The sequence below is a fragment of the Rattus norvegicus genome, chromosome 15 (assembly GCF_021556685.1).
Source record: "Rattus norvegicus strain SHRSP/BbbUtx chromosome 15, alternate assembly SHRSP_T2T, whole genome shotgun sequence".
Lineage (NCBI taxonomy): Eukaryota > Metazoa > Chordata > Mammalia > Rodentia > Muridae > Rattus > Rattus norvegicus.
In genome coordinates, this window is record NC_141548.1 from 15,002,794 (window position 1) to 15,021,426 (window position 18,633).

The window sequence follows — 18,633 nt, forward strand, 5'->3', positions numbered from 1 at the left end:
CAATATTAATGTAAACTATGAGGCTTTGACTGGCAGAAGCTGGTCCTCCACCTCTTTAGGTGAACAGCTCTCTATTCCTGTGTGTTCAGAGAGACTCACATGTTTATTAAAATGCCAGTTTTGGATGCTACAGTGCTGCTGCAGCAATGAAATGGTGGCATTTCCATTTTAACAGACATTCTATGGACCACAATGCAGGTATAAAGACCCCGAGACTCAAACTGAGAACAGAACTGAAGTCCAGGACCTCTGAGTATCTAAATGCGTTCTGGAGAAGGAACTGGGAATATGAATGTTAGTTCCCCATTGTGTGAGATTTCGCAGTCCTGATGCCTTTACACTTCAGCCCTGGCAGCTGTGCCTATAGCCAGCAATCATCTTGAATGCATGTTTCCTCTACCTTTGACACAGCAGCCTCTGAAAAGTGTAGTTCATTCTCTTGGAGATGGAGTGGGGTCATGAAAAAAAAGAACACGGGTATTATGTGCAACTTACACTAGCTTCATATTGCTGTGTGGCTTTCAGGACATAAAATTCAAACAGCTCCCTCTGCAGATGATAAAGTAAAAGAGATTCAGATTGATGAGACCATGGAGTAGGTGCTTATATTTTCAAGAGATATTATATTTTCAAGAGATATTATATGCCTACAGATATACATGTGATGGTGCCTTCCTCTGATATTTATTGAACCTTGTAGCTATTGTAGCTAACTTTTTTGTTGGTTTATCAGCATCTCAAAGTCCCATACCCTCACCTATTCTAGAAAGAATAAAATTGTAAAGCAAAGTAGACCTTATTTGAAAAGCTTTGAATGAAGGTGCTCTGGTTAGTTTAATGTCAACCTGACACAAACTAGAGTTACTTGGGAAGAGGAAACTTCAGCTGAGGAAATATTTGTCTGACAGATTAGCCTCTGGCCAAGCCTAAGATGCATTTTCTTGATTGACAAATGATGTGGGAGGGACTAGAATGTTGTGGGTGGTGCTACCCCTGGGCTTGGTGGTACTGGGTACCTTAAGAAAGTGAACCAAACAAACCAGGAGGAACAAGCTAGGAAGCAGCACTCCTCCATGGCTGCTGCTTGTTTCTGTCTCTGACTCCAGGTTCTCACCTTAAGCTCCTGCCCTGACTTTGCTCCATGATAGGTGTGATCTGAGAGTTGTAAGCTGAGATAAACCCTTTTCTTTCCAAGATGTCTTTGGTTATGGTGTTCTATCGCAGCAATAGAAACCCCAAGACTATGCTGTGTTCTTCCAGGGTATAGAGTCACCCAAGTCATTAGGTTCTTGCCACTGCACTCCCACACAGAGAGACAGAGAACTCCATAAAGAACTTACTCACCACAGACTGATTTAATCTCCACCACTTGTCATGTCCCTGAGAGAGAACCACAGAAACAGCTGCCTTGATTACATAGCTTACAGTCATTGCCAGCACATGCTCTGATCATATTTGAAAGCTTGCTCAGCCAGGGCAAGGACAGAGTCTTTCCAGGTAGAAAGAAGAAACTAAGATAGTCTCACAGCATGTGTACACTGACTTCTGCTCTTTCTGATTGGTAGCTGGTGTGTTACTAGACTTTTACTCATCTCCTGATTAGGGAAATAACTAACTCAACCTTTAGAGACAAATCTCAGTCAGAGTCATCAAATTCTCATCCTGTAGACAACAAAAGAGAGGTTTGAGCAGAGACTCTGCCTGCCTTCACTTGTTCCTTTGCATGCCCATGGATATCTTAGGGTATGTTCCCACCTAATTGGCTTCCAATGGTATCCATCACTGGAAGGCCCTAGTGGCAGCCTGAAGATCAGGAGCAACGCAAAGCCTGGGAGTTTCCCTTTGTCTCTCATGACTTCAGGAGCATCCCTAAAGATGGTTTCATTTCCTCCCATATCTCCCTTTCTTGAAGTCTCCTGTTGCTGTAGAAACAAATTCTACCAGACACATCACATCCTGTGTACAAACTACTATGACTATTGCTGCCTCTTTCTATGAGTCTTTCCTAGAGGTCACTAATAATTTTTTTAAGGCCAGATACTAAATAGTCTAGGCTTTATACTACAAGAGGCAAAACTGAGGAGAGCTGATAGGTGTCAGAGGGTTCTGAGTTTCTTTTTCTCTGCTGTTTTAAAAGAGCCCGTCAGAGCAGCCTAAGGTGAAGAGTTGTTTTGGGTCACAGTGCAAGGCTATGATCCATTCTGTCCCAGAAGTCAAAGTGGCAGGAACTTAAAGCAGCTTCCTTTAAGGTTACATTGCTTCTGCAACCAAGAAACAGCTAGTGACGGACTCTAAAGCTTGGCTCGCTTCCTCTATTTATACAGTGCAGAATCCCAGCCAGGGGATGGTGCCACCTACAATGTGTGGATCTTCCCTCCTCAGTTAGCCTGATTAAGGCAATCTCTGGCAATCATTCTCAGAGACTAACTTTAATCCAGACAATCCCTCCCTGTGTGCCCCAAGGCTTGTCTCTTGGATGATTCCATTTTAGGTATCTGTCACGTTGACAATGAATACAGACAGCATTACAAAAATACAAGCCATTCTTAGTACATAGTATTAAAAGAAGTGAGGGGCTGGGTGGATTTTGTTCTTCGGTCTTAATTTGTCAAGCGTTGCTTTTGCCTTAGAGGTAGCAATGGCTTCTCTAGCTGCTAGCTTCTGTATACTTAAGGTTCTGAATTTTGCTTGTTACCATTTGAGTATGCAATGTTCAGTACAGGTACATGTAGGTGCCCTCCAGGTGGTGGATTTAAGGAAATGCTAGAAACTTAAGGAGGTGGATCCAGCTGAAGGCGAAGTCACTGGGGATGCAACTGTGCTGCTCCAGTCCCTTGTGAGCTTTCTGCTTCCTGTCTACCATAAGGTGAAGAGCTTCATCTCCTGCTAGACCACCTTCAGCTTCACCTTGGGTCCAAAGGAATGGGGCCAGCCGGCCAAAGACTGAAACTGTAAACCCAATTGAATGATCCTTCCTGTGAGTTGGTCTTTGACATATTTAAGTCCAGCACATGTGGAGAACACTGATCAAATAATTTCTGCAAGTTAGTTCCCTATATTGACCTTTTCCAAACCAGGCTACCTAAAGTGGATTTTCTTTTCCAAAATGAACTCTGACTTTTAAAGTTTAAAACCATAACCCATCACGTGTATGCTTTCCTACTTCACAAATTTCTTAGTGCTTTTAGCTCTTCTGACATGCGTTCACAGACACGTCTCGGTGGGACTATGTGTCTTTGTCATTCTCTACAAGTCAGTTGGCTACCTGTGGCTACTTTCAAGCAGTGTAAACCTGTCAGCCAGTGCTGAAGAATTAGTGACCCTAAGAGGATCCCACAAACTGATACCAGGGAAAAAACACTTGAAATACTGAATAATTTTCCCCACGCGAACCAATACAACACAATCCCACTAGCAAGAGTCATGGGACAATCTGATAAACAGGCTAGTTATAGACTCACATTACCATCGAGGGAGGTGTGGAAGACAATGTAGATACAAGCTGTAGCCAGCCTCCCTCCTTCACTACCTCCTTCTTGATCATAACTTCTTCCTTACTGTCCTTGACTCTATGGCTTCGCCATCAGTTCTGTCCTCTATTGCATAGCCAGATCCACTCACAGCTCAGATCCTTGACCCCATTTCAATCAGAATAAAAATCTAAAATTTTTAACCAGTCTCTCCCTCTGCCTTTATCTCTTATCATTTGCCTTCCAATCAAGCAAGCACTGTCTGCTTGCTTGTTCTTAGCTCTCTTCCACAGTAGATATCAAGCCTCTTGACTCCTGCACATTACTTCCCACACACTATGTGCTCCAGCTCTCTTTGAAGAGTTCCCTCATATCACTGGGGTCAGCACTCATATATAATTACATCTGCAATCATGTCTAACCAGTTTCCTCTCTGACTTTATGAAAGTCTGGGGTCTGTTCCTGCCCTCCTTTGTGTTTCATTCAGTCTTCCTCAAGGAACGGCACATGTTATCCTGCTCTTTAGTACTCTTTCTTCTCTCATCTGGGCTGCCATAAACACCTCTATTACAGGCCCTTCTCCACCACTCTATTGAAGTCCATATCACATGGGTCACTCAGTCCATACCAGCGCTTATTTATATTTGTGTATAATCCTTATGTTCTTTATAAAAGTATATGTATGTATCTGTATATGCACATGTTATATTTCTATATTTATAGTCTTCCAGATTGCACAAATTGTAAATGTCACAAGAGAGGAGGCCATATCTACTTTACTAAGAAATTGAATATATAATTAATAGAGTCTATAATGTCTCAATAAATACATATTAATGGAATGAATGCATAATACAGGATGGGACATTTACAATCCTAGGCTAAGGACAAAAATGTCTCACTAAGATATTGAAGGCTGATGGATGTTCACCTAGATCTCCTTATCAAAGGTTTTCTACCATAACAATACAATGTGATGTCTTTTTAATGCTAGCAATCAGTCTCTGACTAGTGGTTTTCCTGAGCTACAAGTGGTAGAAGGCCTGCAGGCCTAGCTTTGGACCAGTGACCAACAGAAGTGCTTAGATTGTCACTGATGCACCATCACCTGTGTGACTCAAGACCCATTGAGATCTGTTCTCCACAGTTTTCCATAATCTCAGGTACCTGAGTTGACCATGGTGGTAACTTGTCTATCCCTTGTCTCATGTCCTCCTCCTCTTAGATGTTTTTAGTGACTTTTTTGCCAAGAAACCTTTGTGCATTTAAATAATTGTCTTTCGATGTGTTGGGAAAATCCAAAGCAAGACAGCTCAGATTTGACATCTTGGTCTTTAGATCTTGACTTCATGTAACTTCTAATCTTTTAAAATTTCTGGGCTTGGCAGGATTAACACTTGTCATAAAAATCTCAGTTTATATATCCAAATCCCAGGGGGGTGAAAGCTGGTCTCTCAGAATGTTGATAATCCTGAGCACTCGGGGGAGATGAATACTTCTGCTTACATTCCTGGCACAAGAAGAAACCCAGCTAGTGCCCTGTGTGCCCTCTAATCACAGGAGCCAAGATCAGTCAGGGACAGGACCATTCCGGTTTCTAACTGCTCCCAGAGCTGAAAGCCACTCACTAGGAGAGCTGACACACTTCAGAGCAAAGGTAAGACAAAATCCTCTAGTCCAAGTGAATCACTTGGAGACCTCAGGACACACAAGCCCAGGGGCAGTCTGGGTCAGGACCCTTCCAGTTTCTGCCTGTACCTGGAGCTGACCCAGTCCCATAGTTCTCTGTACCCAGATCTGGCTGAAGGAAAACAGGTCTACAGGAGGGTCAAGACACTGTCAGAGACAGCAAGACAAACTAACACTAGAGACAAGCTGATGGCAGGAGGCAAGTGCAGGAACCTTAGCAACAGAAACCAAGACTACTTGGCATCATTAGAGCCCAGTTCTCCCACCAAAGCAAATACTGGATATTCAAACACACCAGAAAAGCAAGATTTGGATTTTAAATCACAACTCATGATGATAATAAAGGACTTTTAGAAGGACCTAAATAAGTTCCCTTACATAAATATAGGACAAAAAATGTAAACAGGTAGAAGTTCTTAAAAAGGAAACACAAAAATCCCTTAAAGAATGACAGGAAAACACAACAAACAGGTGAAGGATTGAACAAAACAATTCAGGATCTAAAAATAGAAATAGAAACAATAAAGAAATCAGAAAGAGAAACAACCTTGGAGATAGAAATCTAGGAAAGAGATCAGGAGTCATAGACACAAACATCACCAACAGAGTACAAGGGATAGTAGAAAGAATCTGAGGGGCAGAAGATACCGTAGAAAACATTGACAAAAGAGTCAAGAAAAATGTAAAACACAAAAAGCTCCTAACTCAAAACAACCAGAAAATCCAGGACACAATGAGAAGATCAAACCTAAGGAAAATAGGTATGGAAGACAGCAAAGACTTCTAACTTAAAGGGCCAGTAAATATCTTCAAGAAAATTAGAGATGAAAACTTCTGTAAACTAAAGAAAGAGATGTCCATAAACATACAGGAAGCCTACAGAACTCCAAATAGATTGGACCAGAAAAGAAATTCCTCCCATCACATAATAGTCAAGACACCAAATGGACAAAACAAAGAAAGAATATTAAAAGCAGTAAGGGAATAGGTCAAGTAACATATAAAGGCAGGCCTATCAGAATAACACCAGAGTTCTCACTAGAGACAATGGAAGACAGAAGATCCTGAGCAGATGTCATAAGAGAACACAAATGCCAGCCCAGGCTACTATATCCAGCAAAACTCTCAATTAGCAAAGATGTAGAAACCTGGATATTCCATGGCAAAACCAAATTTCCACAATATCTTCCCACAAATTCAGCCCTAAAGGATAACAGATAGAAAACTCCAACACAAGGAGGGAAACTACACTCTAGAAAAAGCAAGAAATTAATCTCCTTGCAACAAACCAAAGAGAAGAGAGCCACACAAACAAAATTCCACCTCTAACAACAAAAATAACAGGAAAGAACAGTCACTATTCCTTAATATCTCTTAACATCATTGGACTCAATTCCCCTATAAAAAGACATAGACTAACAGAATGTAAAAAGGATCTAGCATTTTTCTGCATATAAGAAACACACCTCAGTGACCAAGACAGATAATACCTCAGAGTAAAAGTCTGGAAAACAACTTTTCAAGCAAATGGTCTGAAGAAACAAGCTGGAGTAGCCATTCTAATATCGAATAAAATCAACTTTCAACCAAAAGACATCAAAAAAGATAAGGAAGGACACTTCATATTCATCAAAGGAAAAATCCACCAAGATGAACTCTTAATCCTTAATATCTATGCTCCAAATGTAAAAGGCACCTACATGCATAAAAGAAACCTTACTAAAGCTCAAAGCATACATTGCACCTCACACAAAATTGTGGGAGATTTCAACATCTTACTCTCATCAATGGACAGATTATGGAAACAGAAACTAAACAGAGACATAGAGAAACTAACAGAAGTTATGAACCAAATGGATTTAACAGATATTTATACAACATTTCATCCAAAAGCAAAAGAATATACCTTCTTATCAGCACCTCATGGTACCTTCCCCAAAATTGACCATATTGGTCACAAAACAGGCCTCAACAGATACAAGAAGAGCGAAATATTCTCATGCATCCTATCAGATCACCACAGACTAAAGATGATCTTCAATAACAACAGAAACAACAGAAAGCCCATATACACATGCAAGTTAAACAACACTCTACTCAATGATAACTTGGTCAAGGAATAAAGAAAGAAAGAAATTAAAGACTTTTAAGAATTTAATGAAAATGAAGTCCCAAAACTTGTGGGACATAGAAACTGGAGAGAGCATACATTAACAGCTTGACAGCACATCTAAAAGCTCTAGGAGAGAGGAAGAGAGAGAGAGAGAGGGAGAGAGAGAGAGAGAGAGAGAGAGAGAGAGAGAGAGAGAGAGAGAGAAGAAATTATACCCAAGAGTAGTGGAAGGCAGGAAATATTCAAATTCAGGGCTGAAATCAACCAAGTAGAAACAAAAAGAACTATACAAAGAATCCACAAAACCAGGAGCTAGTTCTTTGAGAAAATCACCAAGATAAATAAACCCTTAGCCAGACTAACCAGAGGGCACAGAGAAAGTATCCAAATTAACAAAATCAGAAATGAAAAGTTAGACATAACAACAGAATCTGAGGAAATTCACAAAATCATCAGAGTCTACTACAAAAACCTTTACTCAACAAAACTGGTAAATCTGGATGAAATGAAAAATTTTCTAGACAGATACAAGGATTTGAAACAGGATCAGATAAACCATCCAAATAGTCCCATAACTCCCAAAGAAATAGAAGAAGTTATTTAATGTCTCCCAACCGAAAAAAGCCCAGGACCATATGGGTTTAGTGCAGAATTCTCTCAGACCTTCATAGAAGACCTCATACCAATACTATCCAAACTATTCCACAAAATAGAAACAGAAGGGGCACTACCCAATTCTTCCTTGAAGCCACAATTACTTTTATACCTAAACCACACAAATACCCAACAGAGAAACAGAACTTGAGATCAATTTTCATTATGAATATCGACACAAAAATATTCAATAAAATTCTCGCAAACCAAATCCAAGAACACATCAAAACAATCAACCATTTTGAACAGGTAGGATTGATCCCAAGGATGCTAGGATGGTTCAATATATAGAAATCTATCAATGTAATCCACTATGTAAACAAACTCAATGAAAAAAACACATGATCATCTCTCATTAGATGCTGAGAAAGCATTTGACAAAATTCAACACTCTTTCATATTAAAAGTCTTAGAAAAATAAGGAATTCAAAGTCCATACCTAACCATAGTAAAAGCAATATATAGCAAACCAGTAGCCAACATCAAACTAAATGGAGGCAATCCCACTAGACAAGGCTGACCACTCTCTCCCTACTTATTCAAGATAGTACTTGAAGTCCTAGCCAGAGCAATCAGGCAAAGAAAGGAGATCGAAGAGATATAAATTGGAAAGGAAGATGTCAAAATATCACTATTTGCAGATGATATGATAGTGTACTTAAGTGACTCCAAAAGTTCCACCAGAGAACTCCTAAGCCTCATAAACAACTTTACCAAAGTGTCTGCATATAAAATTAACTCAGGTAAATCAGTAGCCTTCCTCTACTCAAAGGATAAAAAGGCTGAGAAAGAAATTAGGGAAATGACACCCTTCACAATAGTCACAAATAACATAAAATACCTCGGTGTGACTCTAACCAAGCAAGTGAAATATCTGTATGACAAGAACTTCAAGTTGCTGAATAAAGAAACTGAAGATCTCAGAAGATGGGAAGACCTGCCATGCTCATGAATGGTCAGGATTCATATAGTAAATAATGATCATTTTGCCAAAAGCAATCTACAGATTCAATGCAATCCCCATCAAACTTCTAACTCAATTCTTCATACAGTTAGAAAGAGCAACTTGCAAATACATTTGGAATAACAAAAAATCCAAGATAGTGAAAACTATCCTCAACATTAAAAGGACTTCTGGGCGAATCACTATCCCTGACCACAAGCTGTATGACAGAGCAATAGTGGTAAAACTGTATGGTATTGGTACAAAGACAGGTAGGTAGATCAATGGAATAGAATTGAAGACCCAGAAATGAACCCACACACCTATGGTCACTTGATCTTTTCCAGTGGAAAAAAGACAGCATTTTCAACAAATGGAGTTGCTTCAACTGGAGGTCAACATGTAGTAGAATGCAAATCAACCCATTCTTATTGCTCTGTACAAATCTTAATTTCATGTAGATCAAGGACCTCCACATCAAAACAGATACACTCAAACCAATAAAAGGAAATGTTGGGAAGAGTCCTGAACACATGGGCACTGGGGAAAATGTCCTGAACAAAACACCAATGGCTGATGCTCTGAGATCAAGAATCAACAAATGGGATCTCATAAAACTGCCAAGATTCTGTAAGGCAAAGGACACTGTCATTAGCATAAAACTGAAGCCAATAGATTGGGAAATAATCTTTATCAATCCTACATCTGATAGAGGGCTAATAACCAAAATATAAAGAACTCAAGAAGTTAGACTCTGGCTGTGTCTTTCAGGAGAGACCTATATCTGGTTCATGTCAGCATGCACTTCTTAGCTTCATCCATCTTATCTAGTTTTGGTGGAGATATATATATATATATATATATATATATATATATATATATATATATGTCACATGTGGGGCAGGCTCTGAATGGCCTTTCCTTCAGTCTCTGCTCTAAACTTTGCCTCCCTATTCCCTTGTATCAGAGGTGAATGATAGCAGCAAACTACTGAACTGAGAGGAATTAGAGAAAGGACTGAAAGAGCTGAAGGGGCTTGCAACCCCATAAGAACAATAATGCCAACCAACCAGAGCTTCCAGGGACTAAACCACTATCCAAAGACTATACATGCACTGACTCTGGGCTCCAACTGCATATGTAGCAGTGAATAGCCTTGCTGGGGTACTAGGAGAAAGGGAAGCCCTTGGTTCTGCCAAGGTTAAACCCCAGTGTAAGGGATTGTTGGGGGAATGGGAAGGGGATGGATGGGGAGGGAAGCACCCTTATAGAAGGGGAGGGGGAGGGGTTAGGGGGCTGATAGACAGGAAACTGGGAAAGGGTATAACATGTGAAATGTAAATAAGAAATAGCCAATTTTTAAAAAATGGAAAAAAATAAACAAAAAAAGAAGTTAGACTCCAGAGAGTCAAATAACCCATTAAAAATGGAGTCCAGAACTAAACAAAGAATTCCCAGCTGAGAAATATCGAATGGCTGAGATGTATCTATAGAAATGTTCAACATCCTTAGTCATGAGGGAAATGCAAACCAAAACAACCCTGAGATTCTACCTCACACCAGTCAGAATGGCTAAGATCAAAAGTCAGGTGACAGCAGATACTGGTGTGGAGATGGAGAAAGAGGAACACTCATCCATTGTTGCTGGGATTGCATGCTGGGAACATCACTCTGGAAATCAGTGTGGAGTTTCCCCAGAAAATTGGACATTGTACTACCAGAGGTTTACCACTCCTAGGCAGAAACCCAAAAGATGTTCCAACATATAACAAGGTCACATGCTCCACTCTGTTCATAGTAGTCTTATTTATAATAGCCAGAACCTGGAAGGAACACAGATGCCATTCAGCAGAAGACTAGATACACAAAATGTGGTACATCTACACCATGGAATATTACTCAGCTATCAAAAATGGTGACTTTACGAAATTCATAGGCAAATGGATGGAACTCAAAAATGTCATCCTAAGTGAGGTAACCCAATCACAAAAAAAACACTCATGGTATGCACTAATTGATAAGATTAGACCAAAAGCTCGAGTTACCCAAGATACTAACCACAGAACACATGAAACTCAAGAAGGATAAACAAAGTGCGGATGCTTCAATCCTTCTTAAAAGGGGGAATGAAAATACTATAGGAGGGGATATGTAGTTTGAAGCAGAGACTGAAGAAATGGCCATTCAGCACCTGCCCTTCCTGGAGATCCATCCCATATACATATAGCCACCAAACCCAGACAATAGTGCTGATGCCAAGAAGTGTCTTCTGACAGGAGGCTAATATAGCCGTCTCCTGAGAGGTTCAGCTAGAGTATGACAAATACTGTGTCAAATGCTCACAGCAAACCAGTGAACTGAAAATGGGGGTCACAGTTGGAGGAGTTAGAGAATGGATTGAAGAAGCTGAAGGGGCTTGTAACCCCATAACAACAACAATAGCTACCAACCAGAGCCTCCAGGGACCAAACCACCACCCAAAACTACCCATGGACAGACCCATGGCTCCAGGTTCATATGTAACAGAGGATGGCCTTGTAGGGCATCAATGGAAGGAGAAGCCCTTGGTCCTGCAAAGGCTGGACTCCCCTAGTGTAGGGTAATGTTAGGATCAGGATGGGAGGAAGGAAGGAGGGTTGTTGGAGAGGGGGAACACCCTTAAAGAAGAAGGTGGAGTGGGAGGGGATAGGGAGCTTATGAACAGGAAACTGGGAAAGGAAATCTCATTTGAAATGAATATATAAAATATCCAATAAAAATAAATAATAAAAAAGAAAACATGGGGAAAAGATGACCCTGGAAAAAAATTAACTTTAAGGTGCAATGTTAAAACGAGATGTTATAAACTCAAAATTTCTGAAACTTTATTAAAATAGAGTGAAAATATGAAAAATCATAACAAAGTGACTATTGTAGGCACAGCATTTCATGAACACGAGGTGGAAAATATTGCATCCCTTTCTATTGTTACTTCCCCAATTGACTCAATAGTAGGAAGAAAAAAATAATTTATCTCCACTTCCTCTTCGTATGAATCAGGAGAAAGATCTCCTTTGACATCGGTTCTGGCAGAACTGGTAACCCTGTGGAAAGGCCCAGATGTCACCGCTCTCCTGTTTAGGCACACTTACTCAAATGTTCCAAAGAGTGATGGGGAAGCAGAAAGCAAGGGTAGACTCATTTAAGGGGAAGAGATCCTGGTCAGCCAGTGCTAATGTAGTCTTTTCATTAATGGATTGTTCCAACCTTGAATCCTCATTTTCAAAATTCAGCTCAGGCTGAATCTTCCTCTCCTGCCTTTAGTGATGCTAAATAGCTTCCCCAATAGCATGTTAATGTGACAGCTTTTTCCATTCTGCTAGTCTGGGAGGGTTTCAGAAGAAAAACAAAGGTCCCATAATAAGCCACCCTAGGAACACTGGAGCAGTAAAAACAAGGTAATTAATGTGCGAAGGTAAAATTTGTTTATCTTCTAATGCTTGCATGTATGAAGAGAGAAAGTAGAAGAAGCTCTCATTCTGGGAAAACAATTGTCTCAGGGTTGTTGTTGCTTCAGTTATCTTTTCTGCTCTCTAGCTAATTCCCAGTTACCTTGATTTAATGATAAATGAGAGAATAGTACACTAGAAGAAACCTTACTGATTGTCAGGTTTTGGTTAAACATTCTGCAGGAATGCCTCTCTCAACACTTGCGGCAATACTGTGAAATAGATACCACTGTCTGTCTGTTCAATAGAAAAGTCGCACAGGGTCTCTTTTCATCATGATGAGGATAAAAAATGGTGTTCATGGTGGTTGGCACATGACCAAGACCCTGTGCAACTGTGAGTCAAAAGACATCTCCTTTTTAAGAATCACCTACAGTGATTCTTTCCTGCCATGCCTGGCATGCCAGCAAGTTCCAATAACCAGAGGAAACTCCTGAAGGGTGGGCTTGCACTCACTTCAAAGTACAGCCAGACATGAGAAAGGGGCAGGTTAAAAAGTGGCAATCCACAATTTCTATTCCAACAATCGAGGAGAAAACAAACACAAAGCATCACAAACAAGGCCTTGTATTTGTTCAGGAAACATCTCACACATCTTTAAATACCATTGAGGAAAATATTTTTAATGGCTGTCTAGCATTTTACCTTATGGATGTTCGACATTTATAAACTGCTCTGTGTCTAATTTGTTTATTCTCCCAACCCCCACACATAGCTCCTGAAATGCATAACTCCTTCATGCTGCATTCATGTGTTAGCCCAAAGTGTGCACATTCTTCTAGTGGGTGCTCTTGACATATACTAAGTATTAAAGTGAACAGTGTTGCATTATACATCAGTGTATTAAGGACATGCTAAGAATATGAAAGCCAGAACCCCACTCATTGACTCCAATGTCAAGCATGTTCCACTCCACAGTAACAAATGACAGGGGATGAGAAAACAGTTAAGCATCACTTGTTTTCTTTGACCGCAGGCCAAAATGGAGGTCATGGGGAAGGTGTTTTAGTTCTACAGTAAAATGATGTATTATTGAAAAGAAATCCTCTCAGCTAGCAATAGAAGCAAACGTGGGCACATGTGGTGGTGTAGGGAAAGTACACTTTTGTTGGTACATTCACTAGGAGCAGCATTTGAGTCTTTTGAAAATTGCCTAGAATTTTCTAATTGACTTTATGTTATTAACTGAAGTCCATGTCTGACAACCAGCTAAGTAGGTCCTTCTGATCTGACATCCGTAAAATACCTTTTTTTGGTCCAGTGACTTGGGGCTTGAGTTTACATCTTCCTTGTGTTTATAAATACACAAAGCAGTTAGAAGCTACTAAAGGCTGTCATCTTAATTCAAGATAAAAATCACTGACAGTGGCTTATTGAGTTTTACATAAACATAATAACCTGTATAAAATCTTGCTTATTCTCGAGAATGTTCTCCACCGGAGAAGGGCATGGCATTTCACAGTATTCAAATATGGTGCTGAAATTGCAAGCTAAATGCTTCTTCGCGATGAATGTTACTAGGACAATAGAGCAAGGTGCGCTGTGGGAGCAGATGAGAAGTAACTGCAGACATGGTAAACAGAGAGGCAGAACTTACTTTCCTTCTTCATCAAAAACAGCGGGGTTTCCATAGCTCCTGGGAGACCTGAGGTCCTCAGGTGTTATTTAAGATGGTGCACTATATTTTAGTAGTTATAGTTTCTGCCATTTGTCTGGAAGGGAGAGAGTGGGGGTGGGGAGGTATCTCAGGCTCCTTCCTTCTCTGCTTCAATGGTTTAATTGGTTGGCATATAAACTCCTAGAGAAGGTAATGTTTGATAGAAACTTCTGGGTTTAAAAAACAAAGGTTGAACATTTTTGTTTCAGATCCTTAGTAAAAGCATTACAAATGAAGGGACTGCTATCCATAAAAGGGGAGAGGACCCCACCACTTTACTTAGTTTCTTCAGATGCCCTTCATGCTAACTGCGTGACTCCGCTGTTTGGGGAAGGCAATGGAGAAGCCCATCTGGAAACTGTTTGCTTGACAAGACTTTCTATATCTCACAGGCACATGTGAAATGAATCCCTTCCTTGTCATCCCACCTGAGCTCAGTTGCTGGCTTTTCACTTTGATGGTTCTCTTAATTATATCTCTCTACCTTGAGGGTAAGACTAGGAAACCATGTGCCTAATGTGGTGTTTACTAGGCAGTTGTCAGACCAAAGGTTTGACCTTCAGGTTACCCATTCCTACTAGATCTTAGTCACGGACCATTGGTGAAGCAATGCAGACATTGTTAGCCCAGGAATAATGCTGAACATCCCAGTCCCACTGCCCGGCCACTGACAGTTCTTAGCTAGAACTCTAAGTCCTAGCTTATGAACATTGATCAATGAACAGGTATTAGTTTGGTCTTTCTCTTCATCTTTCTCTTCTGGAAACTTTTCCAGAAGAGTTGGCATCTTCACACTCTTTACACCACACTACAAATATTAATTGTGAACCCTCAAGGAGAAATGCTTAACAGTTCTGAGCTTTATCCTCTCTTCTAAGTTAGGAGATTTTCGAGCCTGCATAGGTTGAGGGCATTTGAAAATGGCTGTCAGTTCTACTCTTAAGTCTTCAGAATGTTGGTAAAAGCATCACTTCTTATTCTTCACTGAGTGTGAATACAAGCACTTTTGTCTTAGACTAGGAAATGTTTATGGGGCAAATATATTTTTAAAATGTGTAGATCCCACAATTTGTGAATTCTCTATTACTCAGTAAGGAGAAGAAGAATTTCAATGGGAAATGCATTTGGGAAACAATGAACCTTTTGGTGATTCAAAGTGTACACAGGAAAGATGAAGCACTATAAAGGATGCCTTGAGTCTGTCTCATCATACTCCCAGATTCCTTCTCCTATCTTCTTTCTTTTTCCTCCCTGCTTCCTCTTCCTCCCTTTCCTTCCTTCATTTTCCTTCCCTTTAGTGACAGTGTTATAGGAATTCGTGAAATGTCTCTGGAAAATACTGTGCTTAGTTGCTTACACAAAGCTGAAAGGTTGATTTAGCCTTTCTTTGTAATTATAGTGTCAGGCCCATAGAAGCTAGTGTTAAAGTGAAATGAGCAAGAAAGTACGCTACTAACACACTAAAACACTGTTGAAAGTTGCCTCCGCCTCTGTGGTGGCTATTCCTGGTTGTCACCTTGACTACATCTGGAATGAACTATAATCCAGAAATGGAGGGCACACATTTTTGATCCAGATCTTGAGGCATAATGACCATGAAAAGCTTAAACCCCAGCCAGGTAGTACAAACCTTTAATCCCAGAAAACTGGGGGAAGTAGATCTCTGAGTTTAAGGCCACCCTGGGACAGAGTAAGTTCCAAATTCAGGCGTGCTGATACACACCTTTAATCTGGGCCATACCTATTCTGGAGGCCTACATAAGGACAGTGGAAGAAGGAAGATCCACTCTTCTTTGCCTGCTTGCATTTACTTGCTAGCACATCTGTTGGAGCCTACTTCTTCAGGATTCTAGCCAGCTGAAACACCGAGCCTTGTGGGACTGAGCAACTACTAGAGTCTGGGACTTCCCATTCACAGCTGCCCATTGTTGGGTTAATTGGACTGCAGACTGTAAGTCATTACAATAAATTCCCTTAATATATAGAGACATTCCCTAAGTTCTGTGACTCTAGAGAACCCTGACTAAATATACCCTCAGAGGTAATTGATATCAATTACAGGAACAAACAATTTTAAAATTGAATGAAGTTAGTCTATATTAGGTATCTGGATGAGAGCCACAAGCTGTGAGGCTAGGAACAAGCTCTGAAGGGCATCTGGCCATCGTTTTATAGTCATGGAACAGGCACTGAGGTGACAAAGATTTTGAAAGGTTGGTTCTATTAATTTAAATGGAACAATAGAGATAGGAATTTATTTCAAGCAAGGTGGACTCAAACTCTTGGTAGCAGAGAGAGTATAAGGAAAAAATAAACTTGTCCTTCAGTGTTCCAGGATATAACTGATAACAGTCATGGGACTTCTCTCCAGTTGTCACTGTGATGAGTAAATGCAGTTGGGCGGGTACTCAACTAAGCAGTATTTATCTGCACACAGATACATTATTAGATATCAATATCATTAACACATTATCAGCCAGAATTGCACAGTCAATATAAAGTTACAGGTAACCCACTGTGATGGTTTGCATATGCTTGGCCCAGGGAATGGCACTATTAGAAGGTGTGGCCTCGATGGAGGAAGTGTGTCACTTTGGGGGTGGCCTTGGAGACCCTCCTCCTAGCTGCCTGAGGATGCTCAGTCTGTTCCTGACTTCCTTTGGGTGAAGATGTAGCCATGCCTGCTTGGATGCTGCCATGCTCCTGCCTTGATGATAATGGACTGAACCTCTGAACCTGTAAGCCAGCCCCAATTAAATGTTGTCATTTATAAAACTCACGTTAGTCATGACCCTAACTAAGACACTCACACTTCTGGATAGAATGGGAGACATTTTAAGATAATAGAAAATAACTGTATAAGTGAGATCTCTGGGTTGATAGCTCCACACTGGGCCATCACATGAGGCTTTAGTTTTGGGGGACAGTCAATACTGCATTGAAGGTATAGTTAGTAGATTTTCTCCAGTGTGGAACTACTCTAGGAATGACAATTTATGGCTTCAAGCAGAATTTCTTCCTACCCAGCCAACATTTTTCTACCAGAAATTACAGAAGGAAGAAAGCCTCATGCCTTGAGGCTGAGGACCGATCTTTACCTGAATGGATATGCAAAGGCTATGTCTATGCTGAGGTTACTTTCTGTCTTGTTGACGCAGTCCACGCTCAGCCGCAGGCCTCCGGAATAGCCGCCACATGTTGCAAATGCAAAGATTGCAAAAAGCTGTGGAGAACAAAAGAAGAAAAGAAGAAGCAGCGATTAGGATGATGTTAGTCTAAGAGAAAGTCAGTTCAGAGCTCACTGTTTAGTGGATGGAGGTTGTAGCCCTCTGCACAGTAGCATCAGCACTATGTCCTATTGAGCTGGAAGAGGATGAACACAGAAGACTTGGAGGGGCTCCAAAGAGCAGACAAGTGAGTTGGAGAAATGCTGCTTGGTCAGGGGAAAAATAATGACAGTGTGACGTTTAGCGCCATGCCTTACAGAAGTGATGGCAGAATTCCATAGACAAAAAACTGGAAGTTACCCATGGATGCCTACAGAGAGATGTTCCCCTTACCCCTTTTCATATTTACTTGCATGTTTTTGGGTTTTTCTTTGTTTTTGTTTTTTAATAAATGTGGTTTTTCTTTTGGAATGGTTTAGGTATCTTTCTGTAGAATCATGGCCTCAGAAATCTAGAACTAGGAGACTGAAGATCAGATAAGGAAGAGTCTTCATTCACAGAATATAAGCTCGGGTTTTTTTGCCTCAAATCCCCACAGATGGTTATATCTCTGTGTTGGCTGCTGTTTCTAAATTAAGTATTGGAAGATCCGATGTTATGAGTTAATGTCATACCCTTTCCTGATGGAAAAATGGATCTGTGTGAAAGACACCCAAAAGTTGAAGCATGAATGCATAGCAGTCTTCTAGACAGAGAAATGTCACCAAGGTATGCTGGGGTGGGGTTGGGGTTTCCTAACAGAAGAAGTAAGGCAGTGTTAGATGTGGTTATTTTACAGTCCACCTAAATTTAAAGGAATTCTTGCTCATGTCCAAAGACAGCCATGCCAATGCACTTCAAACTAACCCATACTGAAAGCTTCCAATTTATTTTAGTAATAGGAACACTAGTACACTTTGTACAGAGAGGGGAGCTATGTGTGGATTAAGTGCAGGGCTTGTAATACATTATAATGGGTACACTACCTAATATCACTATGCCTTAGTTTCCCCATAAATAAAACAGTATTGATACTAATCCCTTGACATATTTTACTCTTTGTGATAGGAACCAGACAATTACAGAGGGGAAAACTGCTGGCACTAGTGTGGTGTCTGTCCCAAAATTTCAAAATGTAGATGAATGTTATCTACCAGATGCATCATTAGTAGAAAACACCTTAACAATTGTCTTCCTCCACCCCCCTCTCCCCCAGTGTAGGGGAATGTCAGGGTGGGGAGGCAGGAGGGGGTGTGGTTGGGGAGAGGGAACACCCTTATAAAAGAAGGGGAGGGGGATGGGATTAGGGGGTTTATGGATGGGAAACTGGGAAAGGAAATAACATTTGAAATGGAAATAAAAATATCCAATAAAAAGGAAGAATTGTCTTCCTCCATTGCATATTTAACATTT

At 40.5% G+C, this 18,633-nt stretch overlaps 1 protein-coding gene across 2 annotated transcripts in view; it reads right to left on the reverse strand.

Annotated features, from left to right (window-relative positions):
- Positions 1 to 18,633, reverse strand: part of Synpr (synaptoporin) — a 326,780-nt gene that overhangs the window by 121,580 nt on the left and 186,567 nt on the right. For both annotated transcript variants that reach the window (XM_087586532.1, NM_023974.1), the window contains 1 exon segment: positions 17,113 to 17,237. In XM_087586532.1, the coding sequence (XP_087442658.1) occupies positions 17,113 to 17,237 (125 nt within the window).